Source organism: Eublepharis macularius, chromosome 15, assembly GCF_028583425.1.
Source record: "Eublepharis macularius isolate TG4126 chromosome 15, MPM_Emac_v1.0, whole genome shotgun sequence".
Taxonomy (NCBI): Eukaryota; Metazoa; Chordata; class Lepidosauria; order Squamata; family Eublepharidae; genus Eublepharis; species Eublepharis macularius.
This window is the reverse complement of record NC_072804.1, coordinates 27,022,093-27,041,151: the sequence shown is the minus strand read 5'-3', so window position 1 is coordinate 27,041,151 and position 19,059 is coordinate 27,022,093. Positions and strand designations below refer to the sequence as shown.

At 45.3% G+C, this 19,059-nt stretch overlaps 1 protein-coding gene across 1 annotated transcript in view; it reads left to right on the top strand.

Annotated features, from left to right (window-relative positions):
- Positions 1–1,264: 1,264 nt before the first annotated feature.
- GMEB1 (glucocorticoid modulatory element binding protein 1) overlaps positions 1,265–19,059 on the top strand; it is a 30,543-nt gene continuing 12,748 nt past the window's right edge. The window contains exons 1-5 of the mRNA XM_054999347.1: positions 1,265–1,301; positions 11,521–11,671; positions 11,991–12,088; positions 15,655–15,779; positions 17,457–17,560. Coding sequence (XP_054855322.1) covers positions 11,544–11,671; positions 11,991–12,088; positions 15,655–15,779; positions 17,457–17,560 — 455 coding nt within the window. The 5' untranslated portion in view covers positions 1,265–1,301; positions 11,521–11,543. The remainder of the gene's footprint in view (positions 1,302–11,520; positions 11,672–11,990; positions 12,089–15,654; positions 15,780–17,456; positions 17,561–19,059) is intronic.

The following is a 19,059-nucleotide window of genomic DNA, read 5'->3' as shown; positions in this document are numbered from 1 at the left end:
CACACTTTAAATGAGTTTAAAACAGCAATACAATATATTTAAAAGAATACAAAATAGCGGCAGTCAACCAGTCAGGGGCAGTCAGTCTACCACCTAAAAACATCATTAAAAAAGAGACTAGATGGTGGACGCCCAGCTCAGCCCCAACCATATGCCTGTTGGAACGTAAGGGAGAAGGTCTTGGAGGTAAGAATGAGAATTGTGTGCCACACTTGGGAACAGTCAGGAAACTACAGTAGTGATCCTGAGGACCGTCACATGGTCAGAACAAGCACAAAAAATGGATGCAACAGCAACATGCTGAGAGACCACAGAAAACCAGAGGGGCAACATGCAGCCGCCAACCACATTGCCCAAAGGAGACATGGCCCAAGCAGAGGAGCGGAAGCAGAAAAGAGAAGTCAAAGGAAAGGGCAGCATGGCTTTCCTGCTGTTCTAGAGCTGGTGATGGCGAGTCCAAGGAAGGGCCCGTGCAGGGGTCTTTCCCAGGCCTGCTTCCCAAAGACCCTCTTTCAATGTTGGACATTTTCTGCGTGCCAAGCGCCTGCTCTGCCACTGAGGTACAGCCCCTCCTCTAAAGGAGGCATGGCTCAGGGGCACAGCATCTGCTCTGCATGCTCAAGTCCCCCAAGTCCCCAGGATGTTCGAGTGGGTGAAACAAAAGGCTTCCTGCCTGAGGCCTCAGAGAACAGCTGCCAGTCAGAGCAGACAAGGCGGCCTCCGACGGCCCAAAGGTCTGGCTCAGCAGCAAGCAGCTCCATGCGAAAATCACAGCTTCCTCTCCCTAGCCAGCCACACATTTATTCAAGGCATTTAGAAGCTACCTAATTATGAAATTTGACCCCGCCTTTCCTTCAAGGAGCGCAGGGCAGCAAACATCGTTCTCCTCTCCTCCGTTTTGTCCTCACAACATCCCTCCGAGGTAGATCAGGCTTGAGTGAGCGTGACTGGCCTACGGTCACCCAGCGAGCTTACAGGGCAGAGCGGGGACTCGAACCCGTGTCTCCCAGACTGCCGCTGTAGCCACTGCGCCAGGGTGTCTGTCCTGACCAGCTCCTCCGCGACTCTTTTAACCAGAAATGCTGGGACTCGAGCCCCCGCGCCGGACGCCGCCAACCCCCTCACTCGAGGGCCACCGCTGAAGCGACGGCGGGGGCGGCGGGGCTCAAATTGCCCGCGGCCCCTTTAAGGCAGGAGGCGGCCGGAAGTGCTGGCGGCCGAGTCGCTGGAGCTGCTGCGCATGCTCACTCTTCCCTCCCCTCCCCCCACCTCAGCCCCGGACTCGGCCGCTCTCGGAGACGGTAAGGGGGGGGAGGGAACGGAGGGCGCCGCCGCGCGACGGGAGCCGGGAGGGGCCAGCCGCGGACGCAGAGTGCGTGGGGGTGAGGCCAAGGGGCTGCGCTCAGAGCGCGCGGCCGCCAACCGCCGCCGTACGTGCCGCCGCCGGGAGAGCGGACGTCGCCGCGCCGCTGCGGGGGGGGGAGGTGGATGGGTGGAGGGAGGGGGAAGGAGGGCTGCGTCTGGTGCGTCCGCTGGCCTGGAGCGAGGCGTGGGGGCGGGGCCGCGGGGAGGCCACGCCCCTCCCTCGGGGAGCCCGCCCACTCCCCATCTTGCGCGCGGAGGGGCTTTCTGAGGGCGAAATGGGCGCGCGGGGCGGCGTGAGGGGGCTTTGGCGGGGGCATAATGGCGGGAGACCGGGGTTAAAGCCCCTCTCCCGTGTCTCTTTCTGGCAGGCAGCCGTTCCTTCTGTGTTTATGGGGGAGGGGATTTTACAGGCTGTATCCCTGTCAGGCATCTGCGCGAAAGCTTCACCTGTTGAGTGTGTGAACTGTGGGGAAAGGAGGAGGTTCTCCCAAACGCCAAAAAGAAACCCCAAAATAAAAATAAAACAGGAGCCTCATTCCAGCACAGACTTTCCTGAACTAGAAGGCCACTTCTTCCCGTGCAAAAGTGACATTGTGTTATTGTTTATTTATTTGGCATAATCTTTTAGGAACAAGAGCTCTGTTCTGCAATTGCAAAAATGGACAAGGTCTTTGAAGATGTGTGCTCTCTTTAGTCTGCAAAGCTTATGCGAGAACAGTTTGTTTTCGTTTGTAAGTTGCTGCAAGGCCCCCATTTTTCTTTAGCTGCAACAGATTAACATAGTAATAATAATAACTGCACTAATATATGCTCTTCTAGACAAATTAGTGCCCCGCTCAGAGCAGTGAACAAGGTCAGTGTTATCCCCATGGCAGAGCTGGAGGGCTGGGGCTGAGAGGGGTGGCTTGCCAAGGCCACCTGCAGGGTTACGCAGTGGTGAGATTCAAACCAGTGGAGTGCTGATTCCCAGTCCAACCACTTAACCACTATTCTGCAGACAACCCCCCCCCCAAAAAAAAACTAGGCGTACTTGCCTAGAATTAAACGTCTTATCTCAGCAGTGGCATTTTTATAATATATAAGAATAGGTTGTTGAATTCTGTAAACTTACAGTTCTGATCTGGTACTTGAGAAGAATCAGTTGAGATGTTTTTCTTTGTGTTTAATCTGGACATTTTGAATGGTTTGTGGCTCTTAACATGGACATTCAATCTTTGTGCTTTATAGTAATGTGACTGCATTTTGTTCAGAATTAAGTTCCATCAAAGCCAATAAGGCACACACTCCCAAGATGGAAGTTGGTTCCCAGTTTCTTATTCATGAATTTGTAGTTCAATTTATAAATACAGAACTAGAAACTACAAATAAAGAACTGGGAGCCAATTTCAGCCTCATTTTACACCCTGTGTTTAGGAATGCTGCTTTACATTCTTAATGCACACTGACTTTCATCTTTTATAGTTTAGCCACTCGGCAGTTAAAGGCATGGAAGCCTTACCAGTACTAAGTACTTACCAGCAGTGGAAATTCTGATGGTGACTTTTGACAGTCACAATTATTTGGGTGCGAAGGCGGAATTGGGATGAGGGGGGTCATATTTAGCAAGAGAAAATCGGAGATTTATGAGCTGTAGATGGGTCAGCTCATTCAGGTTAGCCTGGACCCCTACCCATGGTTGATAATATAGATTTAAACTCCCATTTAATTCGTATATATACCTAATAAGGGATGGGAAAATGCAGCTTTCTGTCAGTTTGTATGATTAACTGGGTAGTTGTAGATGATGAAATATTAAATTTATTTTTATGTGCCCCCTAGTTCTCTGGGGTGCTTGTCTGCCATTGTTATGTTTTTCCTACCCCAAATTGTGTGCATATTTGTGGGGGGAGGGGAAGAGGATATTAGTTCCCCAGGTACACGCAGTGGTTCACAAACCCCATGTAGATTCTCCTACTCCTTATATGCAGCAAAAATAGGTATTTTGTGGAGTCTTTTTGCTGCAACAGACTGACTTCCCTTCTTACATGTAGTATCCCAATCTAGCGTGAATGGCAGCATCAAATCACTGTTCTGTTTGAATCCCAAAGAATAAATTGCTCTGTCTCTGTTTGACATAGAGGAGAAAGATCACAGAGGGACTTGTGCTGTCTGAAATGTTACTTTGACCGGGGGTAATCACACAGTAATGGTAATATCTTTCAATGTGCAGAGTCACTGTGCAAAGCTTAGAGTTTGGTGTGTTCCCGAGGTCTCTTGTGCCTCTGATTCTCTTGCCTGCTTTCACCAGCGAGACTCTTGTTTTGCCTTGCAGCACAAGCGGGTGGGTGAGAGGATTGCACCTTTAGTACTACTATGTTAGTTTAAAGGCAGACCCCCAATTAGGCTAATTGGCAACCCCTAATTGACAGAACTGTAGGTCTAGAAGTGACATGAGAGAATTATCCTCTGCATCTGACCAATTTGACAAATTAGTCCAAATCTCTCCAAAGAGAGGAAGAAAAACTAATACCAGCAGTGCTGAGGTTTCATGAAACAAGACTCCCAGTTGCTAGTTAGTTCTTTTTTCTTTCTTTTTTTTTTTAGAGAGATGGTGGTTTATTTAAGATGAGAAAAACTGCCTTCTCTGTAATGCAATCATTTGTTTCTAAAGGAAATAAATTGAAACTATCCAGCAGCACATGGTGTAGCATTTGTATCCCTCACTGGTACCACATTTCCAGTCATGGTCTTCCTTACAAATCACGTTCTGTGATTTGGGGGGAGAGAGAGAGAAAATAGCCAGTTTCACATATGTGTTCATGGAGGAAAATTCCTTCCTGATAGCAGTTGGCTTGTTCAGACTTACGATAAAGAATGTCTCATAGAATATTGTTATTTACTTCATTTATCATCTGCCTTTCTTGCTAAGAATCAAGGTGAATTATAAAGTTAAAAAATCCAATAAAACCAGTATAATTCATACAGTAAACCTGCATTACAAAATTAGAAAATGATGCAATAAGAATAGTATAATACAATGCAGTAAAAACAGCACAGACCTTCACAGACATTAAAACTACAACCTTGTTCCTTCTATAAAATGCCCTTTTGAACAATCCTGTTTTACTGCAGCCCTTCAGTTTTAAAATGAACAGCGCTTTTAAGGATGTGCCTGGGATACTGTTTCAGAGGTTTATTCTGTTAATGTTTAGAAACCATCTCTTGCTTTCAACAGGCTTAGACTGGAGTAACTCTGCATAGAATTGCACTGTATATCTAGGGGTAAAAAAGGTGGTGATAATAAACTTTTGTAGTCCAATGGTTGGTAAAGGACATGGGTCCAAATACTGTCTCACACACACACAAATACCTGTGGCAGGATGAAGGCACTTTGATGCATTAGTTCCTGTCCTTATAAGAGGAACAGTAAAAAAAAGCTGAAAAGTGGCAAGAATTTTTGCATTAATTTGTAACCCATAAATGATTACGAAAGGCCTTTGGTGACTTCTGGATCTGAAAACTAGAAAATGCAATTAAATGTATTATATATTTTTCATACCAGATTTGATATAGTTCCAGTCAGCAGGGGATCAGTTGCTAAAGAATATATCAGTTAGACTTCTGCTCCTTAAAATCCTTTCATTCCACAATTCGAACTTCTTGACCCTTGTGAACCGGAAGGATCTATGTGATCTGGCACTGACATTTGTCACTGTTATTACAGGTGATGGAAGAAACCTCATCCCCAAAAGAGAATTGTGAGAGGCTAAAATGTTATTTAATACTAGTAACCACAATAAAAAAGAGAGAAGAAATGTGGCATATGAGCCCTCTTGATTCATCCTTAGGGTCTTAGTTTACCTTAAAATTGTATTTATTTACTTTATTTATAGCCTGTCTTTCTCACTGAGACTCAAGGCGGATTATGCAGTGTAAATTAATGCAGTCAAATAGCCTGAGGCATCAAATGATGCAATAGGACTATGACTACAAAAATTATAAACAATTCCCCCTGCCAAAGCATTAGACCAGATATTCTATAGACAGTGCAAAAATAGAAGAATCCAGTAGTACCTTAAAGACTAACCAACTTTACTGTAGCATAAGCTTTTGAGAATCACAGTTCTCTTTGTCCCCTGCCCCATGGGAGAACTGTGATTCTCAAAAGCTTATGCTACAATAAAGTTGGCTAGTCTTTAAGGTGTTACTGGACTCTTTGCTGTTTTGCTACTGCAGACTAACATGGCTAACTCCTCTGGATCTATGTGCAAAAAACAGAGTTACCCTTCTCCCCAATCTTTCCCCATAAATAAGAACCTTGTGGGTATATTTTGTAGTATAGCCTAATAAATATCAGTGGCCCTGGTTGGCAACTTATTTCCAACTGCCCATATTCCTAACTGAGCTAATATGATGACTAGATTTATGCATGTAACAGAATGAGTTGGTGAAATGGGACTACAGTTCTTGAGACCACAGGAGAGAACCACTTTTTCAAATGCCCCCTGTGTTACAGACTCCCTGCAAATAGGAAGCTAGCACAGCACAGTACAGTGAGCAAACAGCGAGCAGCGCTGTGCTGTGCTAGTCTTCTATTGCATAGGGTCTTTTTTGATGTGAATAAACATGCAGAACTGGAACCTACTCCTTGCAATCTGAATTGGTGCAGCCCATTCCACCACCACTCTGATACTTTATCATCACCTCGTTTTCCTGCTTAGATAAACTGTGCCTTAGGCTGGTATTTTGTGTACAATGGCTTGGAAGTCCCATTGCATTCAGTGGGACTCACTTAAAAACATAAGAAGAGCCTTGCTGGATCAGATCAGTGGTCCATCTAGAAGGAATAGTATGCAAAGAAAAATGCTTTGCTAAGGCCTTCATCCTGACATACTGCAGGAGATTCCCCCTCCCCCCTGCCCCATGGGAGACTTCAAATATTACTGCTGAATTCAGCTCTCTGTGTAAACTATCCTATAAGCAGCCAGCCCATGATGTGAATTAAGACTTCACCCTTCAATCCATAAGAGGTTCCTGCTGGATCAAATGATCATGTCCAGCATCCTGTCACACACACTGGACAACAAAGAGGACATGGAGGCTGCAGTCTTGATAAGAGCATATGAAGAGCCCTGCTGGGTCCGACCGGTGGTCCATCTCATGCAGCATCTTGTCTCACAGTGTGGCCAGCCAGTTATACTGGAGGACCAACAATGGCATGGAGGCCAAGGCCTTCCCCTGATGTTGCCTCCTAGCACTGGAATTCAGAGATTGACTGTCTCTGGTTGTGGAGGTTCTCTTTAGTCACGATGGCTAGTACCCACTGAGGAACCTCTGCTCTCTGAACCTGTCTCATCCTCTTTTAAAGTCATCTATGCTTGCGACCCATCACTACATCCTCTGGCAACAAATTCCATATTTTAATTGCTCATTGAAAAAAGAAGTATTTCCTTGTGTCTGTCCTGAATCTGTTGCCCCATAAACTTCAATGGGTGCCACTGAGTTCTAGTATTTTGGGAAAGGGAGAAAAAGTTCTCTCTACCCACTCTCTCAGCCACATGCATAATTTAATAAACCTCTATTGTGCTCCCCACTCACGTCATCTCTCAAAACTGAAAAGTCCCAGTCTCTTTAGCTTTTCCTCGTAGGAAGGATGCTCCAACCCCCTAATCATTTTGGTTGTCCTCTTCTGTACTTTTCACTGCTCTGCAATGTCCTCTTCGCCTTGACCTGGATAGCCCAGGCAAGCCAATCTCGTCAGATCTCAGAAGCTAAGCAGGGTTGGCCTTGGTTAGTAATTGGATCGGAGTCCTCCAACAAAGACCAGGGTTGCAGAGGCAGGTAATGGCAAACCACCTCCGTTAGTCTCTTCCCATGAAAACCTCACAAGAGGTCAACTCTGACTTGAGGGCACTCTCCACCACCAATGTCCTTGTTGAGATGGGACCAAAACTGCACACAGTATTTCAAATGAGACTGCACCATAGATCTGTACAGGGGCATTTATTATTGGCAGTTTATGTCTGAGTTGAAGAGCCCCATGACGCATAGTGGTAAGTAGCAGTACTGCAGCCCAAGCTCTGCTCACGACCTGAGTTCAATCCTGGCGGAAGCCGGGTTCAGGTAGCCAGCTCAAGGTTGACTCAGCCTTCCATCCTTCCGAGGTTGGTAAAACGAGTAGCCAGTTTCCTGGGGGTAAAGTGTAGATGACTGGGGAAGGCAATGGCAAACCATCCCGTAAAAAGTCTACCAAGAAAACATCGTGATGCAATGTCCACCCATAGGTCAGTAATGACTCGGTGCTTGCACAGGGGACTACCTTTACCTATGTCTGAATTGATGTTTTTTAGGATATGTGGTATGAAGTTGCCTTACTCTGTTAGACCATTGTTCCATGTAGCTCAGTAGTCTCTGCTCTGACTGGCAGCAGCTCTCCAGGGACTCCGGCAGAGAGGATCTTTCCTGGCACCTGCTACGGAGGGGCCATGGCTCACCAGTAGAGCATCTGCCTTGCATCCAGAAAGTCCCAAGTTCAGTCGTAACACTTCTTATTAAGAGGATCAGGTAAGTGGTGACGTGAAAGACTTCCACCTAGTACCCTGGAAAGCTGGTGCCAGTCAGAGTTGAAAATACTGAACTACATAGACCAATGGTCTCACTCAGTATAGGGCAGCTTAATGAATATCTTAACTGGATATGCCAGGGATTGAGTTTGGTATGCTCAAAGACAGTGAAGAAATTGAAATTTTTCAAGACTTTTTTATTCCTTGGCTCAATCATCAACCAAAAGGGAGTCGGCAACCAAGAAAGAAGGAGATTGAAATCTGGAAGGGCAGCCATGAAGGAACAAGAAAAGATCCTTAAGGATAAGGAAGGTGTCACTGGGGACCGAGGCCAAGATAATTTATACTGTGGTAATCTTTGTTAGTGTGTATGGATGTGAAAGTTGGACAGTGAAGAAAGCTGACAGGATGAAAATTGATTCGTTCAAAATGTGGTATTGGAGGAGAGTTGTATGGATACCATGGACTGCCAAAAAGACGAATAAGCGAGTTCTAGAACAAATCAAGCTAAAATTCTCCCTACAAGCGAAAATGACTAAATCAAGGCTATTGTACCTTCGTCACATCACGAGAAGACAAGATTCACTGGAAAAATCAGTAACGCTAGGAAAATTGGAAGGCATTCGGAAAAAAGAAAGACCTGAAATGAAATGGCTTTGTTTAAAGGAAGCCATGGCCTTTAGTTTACAAGACCTGAACAAGGCTGTCAATGATAGGATGTTTTGGAGGTTGTTAATTCATAGGGTTGCTATAAAGCAGAAACGACTTGATGGCACATAACACATGCAAAGTCACTGCTAAGCCTACCCTTGAGGACTGGGTTTAAGGCTGCATTGTTATGAACACTTTTGGAGAATAAATTTTAGTGAGACTTAATTTTGGCACATACCATTGAGCTGTTACCGAGCTCCAAGTTAGTCTTTGAAAGCTGACTGGCTTTCTGGAATATGGCGTCCGTCAGCTAACAACAGAAGTACATCCGACATGATGAATAGTCTGAAATTGTTCGTGTAATGCCCCTAACAAAGCACGTGGGTGCGAAACAAACCACGCTAGCAGTTTGTTGGGCAAGTTTGAAACCATGACCTCCCCATGAAAACTGTTGTGCTGGAAGAGTGAATTATGGCACCTTGAATTACGACCCAGCTACACTGGAGTATTGGGAATTAAAATGGGCAAGTGCAATTCATAGAGATTGATTGGAACCCTTAACCGACTGTACTACATATGGACTTCTGGACCGTCTTCACTTGTATAATTATGAATGCTGTTGACATTTAAATGCAATATTGTTGAAATACTGATATGGAATATTATTGACATAGTGTTATTGCTGAGACTGTTGTAGAATGTTTTTAACCAAGTCAGATGCATGATGGGCTGTGCCAGTGGGCTGACAGAGATTTCTTTTTGCAGCATAGCACATGTTGCATGAGCCACATTGCAGTAAGAGTCCAGTGTTCCTAAGGTCAAAGAGCTGCATACAAATATATGTAATAAAGCAGCTATTTCTTCCCCTGATGCTGTCTTCTCCCCAGCCTGACTCATGACCACTGGAGGTTTTTCTCTTTAGGAGATTCGTGTTCTCTTCTGCTGCTGACCTCTTTTTGATGTGGTTGGGAGGTGAACATTTATAATAATAACTGTTCTTATATATTGCTCTTCTAGACAGATTAGTGCCCCATTCAGAGTGGTGAACAAAGTCAGTGTTGTTCTTACCTCCACCTGGGAAGCTGGAGCTAAGAAGACTGGCTTACCCAAGGCCACCTGCTGAGCTCTTGGCAGTAGTGGGATTCAAACCAGCAGAGTGCTAACTTGCAACTCAACTACTTAGAGTCTCTCTACATGTTACTAAATATCTAGGGACGCTCAAGTGAACCTCATTTCATGTGTGTCCCCCCCCTCCAACTTTCTATGCACTTGCTCGCATAGTCACACTTCAGTTTGCTCCCTGTGAGTACACTCACGCGTTTCATATCAGTTCCTGCTAAAAGAATTCCAGTTTCCCCTACATCTATTCATTCAAATACAGATCTCAACACTTTCTCACACCTTAGAGAAATGCAAATGGGCAATTCAAAGGAGCCTACAGTACTTGTTCTTGCAGCAAAAACAGAGCAGAATTGGCGCTTTGCCCTTCAGAATCATTTGCAGATGCAGCCATACAAAAAGAGCTCCTGTGAAAGTGGCATTCACGTGCACAGAGCAAGAACAACCTGCACGTGAATTGAGGACTACACATACCATCCTGCACTTGAGTGTCCCTAGATACTTAGTAACGTGCAGAGAGACTCTTAACCACTGTGTTACAACAGCTTTCTTGGAAAATATAAGTGCAAAGCTCCGTCTTGAAGCTCAGGAGCTGCAAGTGGCTTCCAAAGCTGTGTTGCCTGCCCCTTAAAAAGCACTATCTCTACGTTGTCTTTGGGAGAGATGTTGGGGGTGTGTTTTTAAAACATTCTTAGTGTGTATGCACATGGTAGAATTCCTTTGGTGCTGACCTATTCTCCTGGGCTGCCAGATGTTAAATAGTGGATGTGTCTCAGCTCTAGTGAACATGTATATGCATGCACCATATACATACAAGCTGCATTCAGACAACATAGTAAACCAGAGGCCTTCAACCTTGTTGAGCCCGAGGGCACTTTTGTCATTTTGAGAAAGGGTAGTGGGTTTCCCCACCAAAGGGCTGCCCTGGTGACAGGATCAATCATAAAAAAATGTTGCAAGGTTCCAAGACAAGCATCCTCCTACAACGGGGGCCGTTGCGTCCAGCTGAGCACACTCAGAGCAATGGATACACTCCTGGGCTCTTTCAAAATGCCACGTTCACTAAGGGGGAAGAGGAAAGCTCGGGACTGCTCTTTTGTTTTGAGGAAGAGGTGTTGTTTGGTAACCATTTCCAAAAGAAGAGGAAGGTTTGCTCCCTGTGCAAACTGGGTGGGGGGAGGTTTTCCAGCCTGGACACTTACAGGTGTCCATGTCCTTGGCCAAGCTGAGGGTGCATGTCTGTGACACCCGTGCCCAGAATGAATTCAGAGTTGTGCTAGTCGGTCAGCTGGTAGGGGGAAGCTCAAAGCTCTGTCTCCCCCCCCCCCCCATGCATTCTATTTGAGACCTTTCGGATTTTGTTTCCAACAAGCACACAGGTTTTAGGAAACAAATCCGCAGGAAACACACAGCAGCATGGCTAAAGAGGAAGTGTGTGAGCACCACACTGGAGATCACTGTGATAAGCTATGGTTGCCTGTGGTGTTTGAATACAATTGGGCTAACATATGGTTGGCACCTAGTTGAAGTGTCTGACTAGTATTTACAGCTGGTTTGTTAAGCACAATTTATATGAAGCGTGGTTTGTTGCGATGTTTGAATTTCCCAACTACTGTGTGCCGAGTCGCACCTGGCCTTGCAGTAGTCTGGCCATGAGAAACGGCTGCAAGGGGAAGATGTCCCCCCAGCTTGGGAGGAAGAATTAGACAGACTCGGGTTTATGCCCAAACCTAGGGCTTGGACAAACCACAGGGCTTCTCTTTTCATTTTTCTGTAACTCTCACGGTAAATCTGGAATGGAAAGAATAAATGGGTGTTTTTGTTGTTTATCTGTTACTCCCAGCTTCTCGGACTTCATGTGAGCAAATGGCAAATGCTGAAGTCAGCATCCCTGTCGGGGATGTGGTGGTTGTGCCAACTGAAGGAAATGAAGGAGGGAATCCAGAAGATACCAAAACCCAGGTGATATTGCAACTGCAGCCAGTACAGCAAGGGTAAGTGGAGCCTCTTTTGTTTTGTGCAAATTCAGAAGGTACATAATTCAGTAATTTTAACATAATAATAGGATGTGTCCCTTTCATCATGTGTTCAGATTTATGTATTCATTCATCTGTATGTTCTTATGTGCCACCTTTTGGCCTTAAAAGGCCCCCAAGATGGCTAACAATATCAAAACTAAAATCGACAATACGAAGATAGCAACTGAAACAATAAATGTTGGAAATAAATGGAATGTGTTGCTGGGTTGGCGTTTTTAACCCCTTTCTTGAGATTCTTTCCCCATGCAATAAATACGCTTTATTTTATTAATAGACAGCTTTGCAACAGGATTTATCAAGAGGGTTCCGAGACCAGCACGGCTGTAGTGGCTGTTGAAACGCACACCATCCACAAGCTTGAAGAAGGAATTGGTGAGTCCCTGTTGCGGGGAAATGGCAAATCAGTGCCATTTCGGCTGAGTCATGGGCAGTATGATTTGCACTTTTCATGGTGTTTTTGGGGTTGTGGGTTATGCCCCAAGAATAGATCCACAAGTGTGGTTTAAACAAGGGATTTTCTTGCAAGACCACTGTTAAAGAATGAACGATTGTGACTTTCGTGGTGGTGGGAACTTGAGTTCAAAACCTCACTCAGCCACTGGGAAGCTCATTGTGTGCCCTTGGGTCAGTTCCTCGACCTCGCCTACCTCATAGGATTGTTGTGATGTGAGGATAAAACGGAAGAGAGGAGGACCATATATGCCTGGAGGGAGGATAAAAACATGACTGATAGGACTGGGAGACCCAGATTCAAATTGCCACTCTGAAGCTCACTAGAGACTTAGTTCTCAGCATGGCTTACCTTACAGGATTATTAGGGAGATAAACTTTGTGCGGAGAGCTGTGTATACCTTTGAGGAAGGACACGATGAAAAAATCTCACAAGTGAATACACTTCAAAAATGGCCATCAAAGGAAAAGTTTTATCCTAATCAGACAAAAGGCTTCTGTGCAGGTTCTGTAGCTTTCTGTTAAAACTGATGATGATGATAATAATAACATTCGATTTATATACCGCCCCTCAGGACAACTTAATGGCCACTCAGAACAGTTTACAAAGTATGTCATTATTATCCCCACAACAAAACACCCTGTGAGGTGGGTGGGGCTGAAAGAGCTCCAGAGAGCTGTGACTAGCCCAAGGTCACCCAGCTGGCTTCAAGAGGAGGAGTGGGGAATCAAACCCGGCTCTCCAGATTAGAGTCCCGCGCTCATAACCTCTACACCAAACTGGCTCTCAATGTGTCACATTTCAACATTTGCTGAGGCTTTTCCTGCCACATTGGATCCATCTCCGTATCACTGCACCCTTTTTTCTTCATGTTGCCAAACACCAGCGTTATGTTGTTTCTTCCTCAGTGCCATTATTAACTTTCATTTCAGGCTGGTCATTATTTTGAGGTGTCCGTGTAACTTTGTGTGACACTGTTGACTGTGATACACGTTATAAATATTTTGGCAATATATAGGATCTAACAGCCTCCCTCCTGTCTAAAAGGTAAATCACATTCTCGTTTGAACGGGGTGTCCAAAATTACTGATCTTATTATTTTATATTATTAGTGGCATGTCGGGAAACTAAAACTTACCCTCAGTCAACTGGCAGCTCCTGCGTGGACAGGGCAGCCATGGGGACTGCACTCAAGACACCTCCCCTGGGGTCTGATGTTGCTGGGATTAGGTGTGGAGGTGACTGCAGTGGTGCCTGCTCAGAAGGCACAAGTGAAGAGGCTCCTGTCTTACGGGCAACAGGGGCTGAACCCGTTGGGACAGCTGCCAGCTTTATATTCCCCTCCCAGGAACCCTTGTGAGAGGCAGAGGTGACCACTGGGCTTGTGTGGGGTGCACAACCCGATTTAGCAGGCTGGGGGGGGGAGGCATGGCTAAAGAGGAAGTGTGTGAACCTGTTTTCTAGTGTAAAGGGCATGACGTGCAGGAAATGAGGAGGAGGAGGGTGCTGTATACCCCTTCCTCTCTCCATCTATGGTCTTGGGACAGAGGATGTCCCAAGTGAGTGAGAGCCAGTTTGGTGTAGTGGATAAGAGCGCAGGACTCTAATCTGGAGAACCGGGTTTGATTCCCTGTTCCTCCACTTGAAGCCATCTGACTGACCTTGGGTCAGTCACAGCTTCTCGGAGCTCTCTCAGCCCCACCCACCTCACAGGGTGATTGTTGTTGTGGGGATAATAATAACAAACTTTGTAAACTGCTCTGAGTGGGTGTTAAGTTGCCCTGAAGGGCGGTATATAAATTGAATGTTGTTATTATAATGTTATTGTCTTCATGGTCAGTGAACCAGGGGATGACGTGGGCATGATGGCTTCACATACCCAACCCACTCCTAGCCAAGGAGCAACCCAGGGCAACAACTAGTGCCAACTTGGGCAACCCACCTCATGACATTACATTTTAAAGCATGGTCTCCAAGGAGCACAAGGCACTGTATGCAGAGTCCCCACCCCATTTTATAGTCACACCCAGAGGTAGGTCAGATTGAGAGAAAATGTCTGGTCCAAGACTGTCTAGGGAGTTTTCATGGCGACTGGGAATTTGAACATGGGTCTCTCTAGTCCAGGATTCAATGTACACCGACTCTCAATACATTCTGTGCTCAGTTCCTGAATTCTGGATCATTTTGTTCCAACTCATTTGCTTTGTGTTTTGCTTTCATTTATTTAAAACATTTGTATGCCATCTTTTCCTAAAATTGTGAAACGGTTGAATGCAAAATTGGGGCACTTAGGCGATGGGTTAAATCCAGTCAGTCTTTTTACTCCATCTTGCCCAATGCCCCCCCTTACTGCTGTTCCTGTCCACATGGCTTTTGTTCAAGAAGGTCCCATGATCCCCTGCGTAGCCTTTTTGGATGGTAAAAGGAGACACACACCCCTTCTTCCTTTTTCGACAACAGCATATGGGTTAGAACCATCCTATGGGGTGGGGAGGGGCTCAGGATAATTGCCTACAGCCTGGAGAAACAAAACCCTTTCTGTGGACTGAAAATGCCCAAGTTTTTAAACAAGTCAGTCTCTCTGGGTCGGCGCCCACAGATCCATTCTGTAAGAGAATCAAAAAGAGTCCAGTAGCACCTTTAAGACTAACCAACTTTACTGTAGCATAAGCTTTCGAGAATCACAGTTCTCTTCGTCTCTCGAAAGCTTATGCTACAGTAAAGTTGGTTAGTCTTAAAGGTGCTACTGGGACTCTTTTTGATTTTGCTACTACAGACTAACACGGCTAACTCCTCTGGCTCTATTCTGTAAGAGGAAGCACTTTCCTCCAGCAGAAGTTTCACCTGATGTAATATGCTCAGAAGAGTGTCTTGCATCAGGGTAAGGCTCCTTCATCCCAAGAAAAGTGTTTCCACTTGCGGAATGTGTCTGTGTGATCTTGGCTGAACTTGTGAAAGATCCATTTCAGGTTTGTGTGGCCTCCAGATCTACTCTTGCACTCTTCAAGCTTTTTCAGTCTCTTCAGTGCACTTGAGTAGTGTTCAGTTGAATCCAGTTCAGTTTAAAGTGTTTGGAGGATTTATTTCTTTAACTGCCATCTGGCAGAGGGTATTGCTCTACCAAACTGTGCTTTAAATTAAGGACAAGAACAGCAAATAGAACCTAGAGGAAATTAATTATAGGTAACCTTTTGTGGTTAATTTACATCAAAATATGGACAGATTCTCTCTGTAAAATCTGGGGGTTTTTTAATTGCACACCTTATCCTATAGGCCTGTTGTGCTTTCAGAAAGGTCAGGCAGCACCAGCTTACTCCAGTTTGCTCCACTTGGTGTTTTGCCTCCTCCTCCTCCTCCTGCAAACCTCTTTGGGCAAGAACTGCTCAGATAGGTAACATGCTTGACTCTCTGATACCGTGACTTCTGCTTTCCAGACAAAAAAAAAGGTCTCTGTTTTTGTGTGTCCCTCCCCCGCTTCCATCTGTAGATCCCAGCACCATTGAAACCAACGAGGAGATTGAGATTGCTTACCCTATCACCTGTGGAGAGAGCAAAGCCATCCTGCTGTGGAAGAAATTTGTTTGCCCAGGCATCAATGTCAAGTGTGTCAAGGTAACAGCATGGCATAGTGGCCTTTTGCCAGGCTGGATCGGTTTGCAGCAGGTCCCCTCTTGTCAGTGTCATTTTGTTTTCCCTGTTTCACTGCAATTTCCACGAGATGGTTTTACTTGGAGCCTCTCAGTAGATCCACTTCAGGAGGCAGGAATGAGATTTCTGTTTAAGGGGTCTGAGAAGTTTGATTTGTCTTTCGGTTCCTTATACTGTGATTGGCTGGCATTTTGAAGCTTGATCGCAACATCTATGGACAGTTGTGGTTGGTGCCAAAGGTGCGTACCTCCCAGCATCCCCTGCTCCTTTCTCCAGGGCTGCTGGGAAATGGTGCCTCCAAATTCTAGAAGCCTTTCAGAAGTGCATTTGACGGACCTGTGTTCAAGGATCTTCTTGGGTGGTGGCTATGGGACTCCCCCCTTTAGCTATGGGACTCCCCCTAGGAGGTGTTTGTTTATGCAATTAGATATTTATATTCCACTTTTCTCCTCAATGGGAACCCAAAGCAACTTTCAACATTGTTTTTCTCTTCTTCATTTCATCCTTACAACAACCATCTCAGGTAGGTTGGGCTAAGAGTGGGAATTCAAACCTGGTCTCCCAGATCTTAGTCTGATACTGTAACTACTACAAAACATTGGGGCGTGGCATGATTAGCGCTATTTATTTAGCAAATGGGGCCATATCCAGTTGAGGAGGATGCCATGTGGATGGGTGAGGGATTAAACAGCACAGGTTTATCTGTCAAGTCTGCCAATTTCTTGATAGGCCACAGGGCTGACCTATGGGAAGTAGAAGATGCAATCACAAAATCTGATTTGATCCACGCTTTGTTCTGTGTCAAACAATTACCCCAGTTTTGATTCCAGATCAATCTGAACAGGAATCCATTTCAAGTCTCTGAGGTTTTCCAAATTGTAAGTCATTCTTCTTGTAGTTCAGCCTCATGACTTACATGCAAAGTGGCAGAAATGGGCTCTCACTGGGGTGAGTGGTAACCACGTCAGGTAGGGAGTGACCGGTGGAGTGGAAGGGGCCTTATTGCTTCTCAATATGTCCTCAGCCGAGACCATGAAGGGCAAGAAACTCACTAGAGCTTTACAGTCCAGTAGGCTTGCCAGTTTCCCACGGAGTTTTCTCCAGAAGTGACATCACACTGTGATTTGATGGTCCCTCCCCCCACGTCCTGCCCCTGGACTCCTGTTGGTTGCCAGCGGCTGATTGACAACCTATGATCTGGTCTTGGGAGCATACCCATTTGAATTTTTTGCCTGGGATGCTGAAGGATCACCCTGGTTGCCCTTGCTTTGTATGAAAGCTATGAATAAGTCACACAGTTCATGATGAGGTCATGTGATTGACGGGAGTCCTCTTGAGCTTTGTTCAGTTCAGATGTTAATTTGAGTCCAGGCAAGCTTTTCCCTGACTTGGTTTTCATTGTGCCAGTGGCTTTCATGTCAAGTTTCCAGTTGTTTTGTTAAAAACCTGCTTGTTTCCAGTTGCTTTGCTAGAAGTCAGCATGTTTGCATTGTAAACTGCTTTGAGCAACAAGGAGAAGCGGTATAGAAAATGCAGCAAATAAATAAAGCTGTTGACGCAGGTCTGGGTGTGGTAGTGGTGGCAGAGGATGTGGAATGTCTTCTTTTTTTTCTGAGGTGCTCCCTGCTATCTGTTTCTTAGTTCAATGACCAGCTTATCAGCCCAAAGCACTTCGTTCATCTGGCGGGCAAATCCACTCTGAAGGACTGGAAAAGAGCCATTCGCCTAGGAGGAATCATGCTGCGGTAAGGGTAACGATTTCTCATCTTTTGCTGCTTCTGTTTATTAACTTCCCCCAGCTCAAGGCTTTAATCTCTTATTAGTGAAAGCAGAGCCCCTTGGTGCAGAGTGGTAAGCGGCAGTACTGCAGTCCAAGCTCTGCTCACGACCTGAGTTCGATCCTGGCAGAAACCAGGTTCAAGTAGTAGCTCAAGGTTGACTCAGCCTTCCATCCTTCCAGGGTCGGTAAAATGAGTACCCAGGTTCCTAGGGGTAAAGTGTAGATGACTGGGGAAGGCAGTGGCAAACCACCCCATAAAAAGTCTGCCAAGAAAATGTCGTGATGCGACATCCCCCCATGGGTCAGTAATGACTCGGTGCTTGCACAGGGGACTAGCTTTACCTAGTGAAAGCAGAAGAGTTCAGCATAGCATGTTCTGATAGGATTGCATACCCTGTCAATCAAATAGAGGTGGATTGGGCTGTTCAAACGGGCTGGGAGCAAACCGAGCCTGCAGGACTGTAGCCCTTCTGGAGCTTTCCCCAGAAGCTGATGGGTCAGTCCACCCCTGCAGCTGAGTAGCCCCTCAAAGGAGAGCGTAAGATGGAGCCCCGAGGTCAGAAATAAGCAGACACAGCTGAGACAGGGCGAGTGACCACGACTTCTTGTCAGTTAACAGATGACTGGGCAGATACTCAAGCAAATTTGCTTGCCTTGTTTTATTGAGGAGATTTTTTTATACCACCTTTCAATATAAAATTTCCCAAGTAGTGTGCAATATAAAATTAAATATCCTAAAAGTTAAAAATCAAAAACACAAGGAAAGTATAATCCGTCAATCAATAAATGGCAGAGCAAAAGAAAGTTGTCTCCATGTCCAAAGCCAGATAACATAAAAGGGAAGTTTTTGCCTGCTTCCTGAAAGATGACAGAGAATTTATTTGGAATGACCTGCCGGAGGAGGCCAGACAAGCCGCCACTCTTTTGGCTTTCTGCAAATCTGAATTATTCAGGAGGGCTTTTTAATGCAGGTAGGAAGGCTGTACCATAATGAAATGGTGCAGAGAGATGCCTTGGTAAGACTGTTCTACTGGGTAGTGTCTGTTCATGTAGATATGCTCAGTGGATAGTTTCCACATCATTAAAGATGTCATGTTGAATTACTTATGCTTTATTTCAGTAATGTTTCATCTCTGTATTTCTGATTTATGCTTGTTTTCAAATTTCTGCAACCTTTACCTTATTGTATTGGTTCACTGAACATCCTAGATGCTGATTGTATCAACTTGCACTGTGTAATCTGCCTTGGGTCTCAGAGAGAAAGACAGACTACAGAAAAATAAATTAATAAATTTTAACTCTGTCTGGCTCTTTCCAGTCTGCAGAATGTTGAGGCCAGTGTTTTGTTGGTATAAATCCCTCCTGCTCAATTGAAAAGAATTGCTGGTGTGAATATAGTCAGGTACTGGGCTGGATTTAATAGTAATTTCCCACCAGCAAATGGGGGGTGGGGGTGATGTTTGC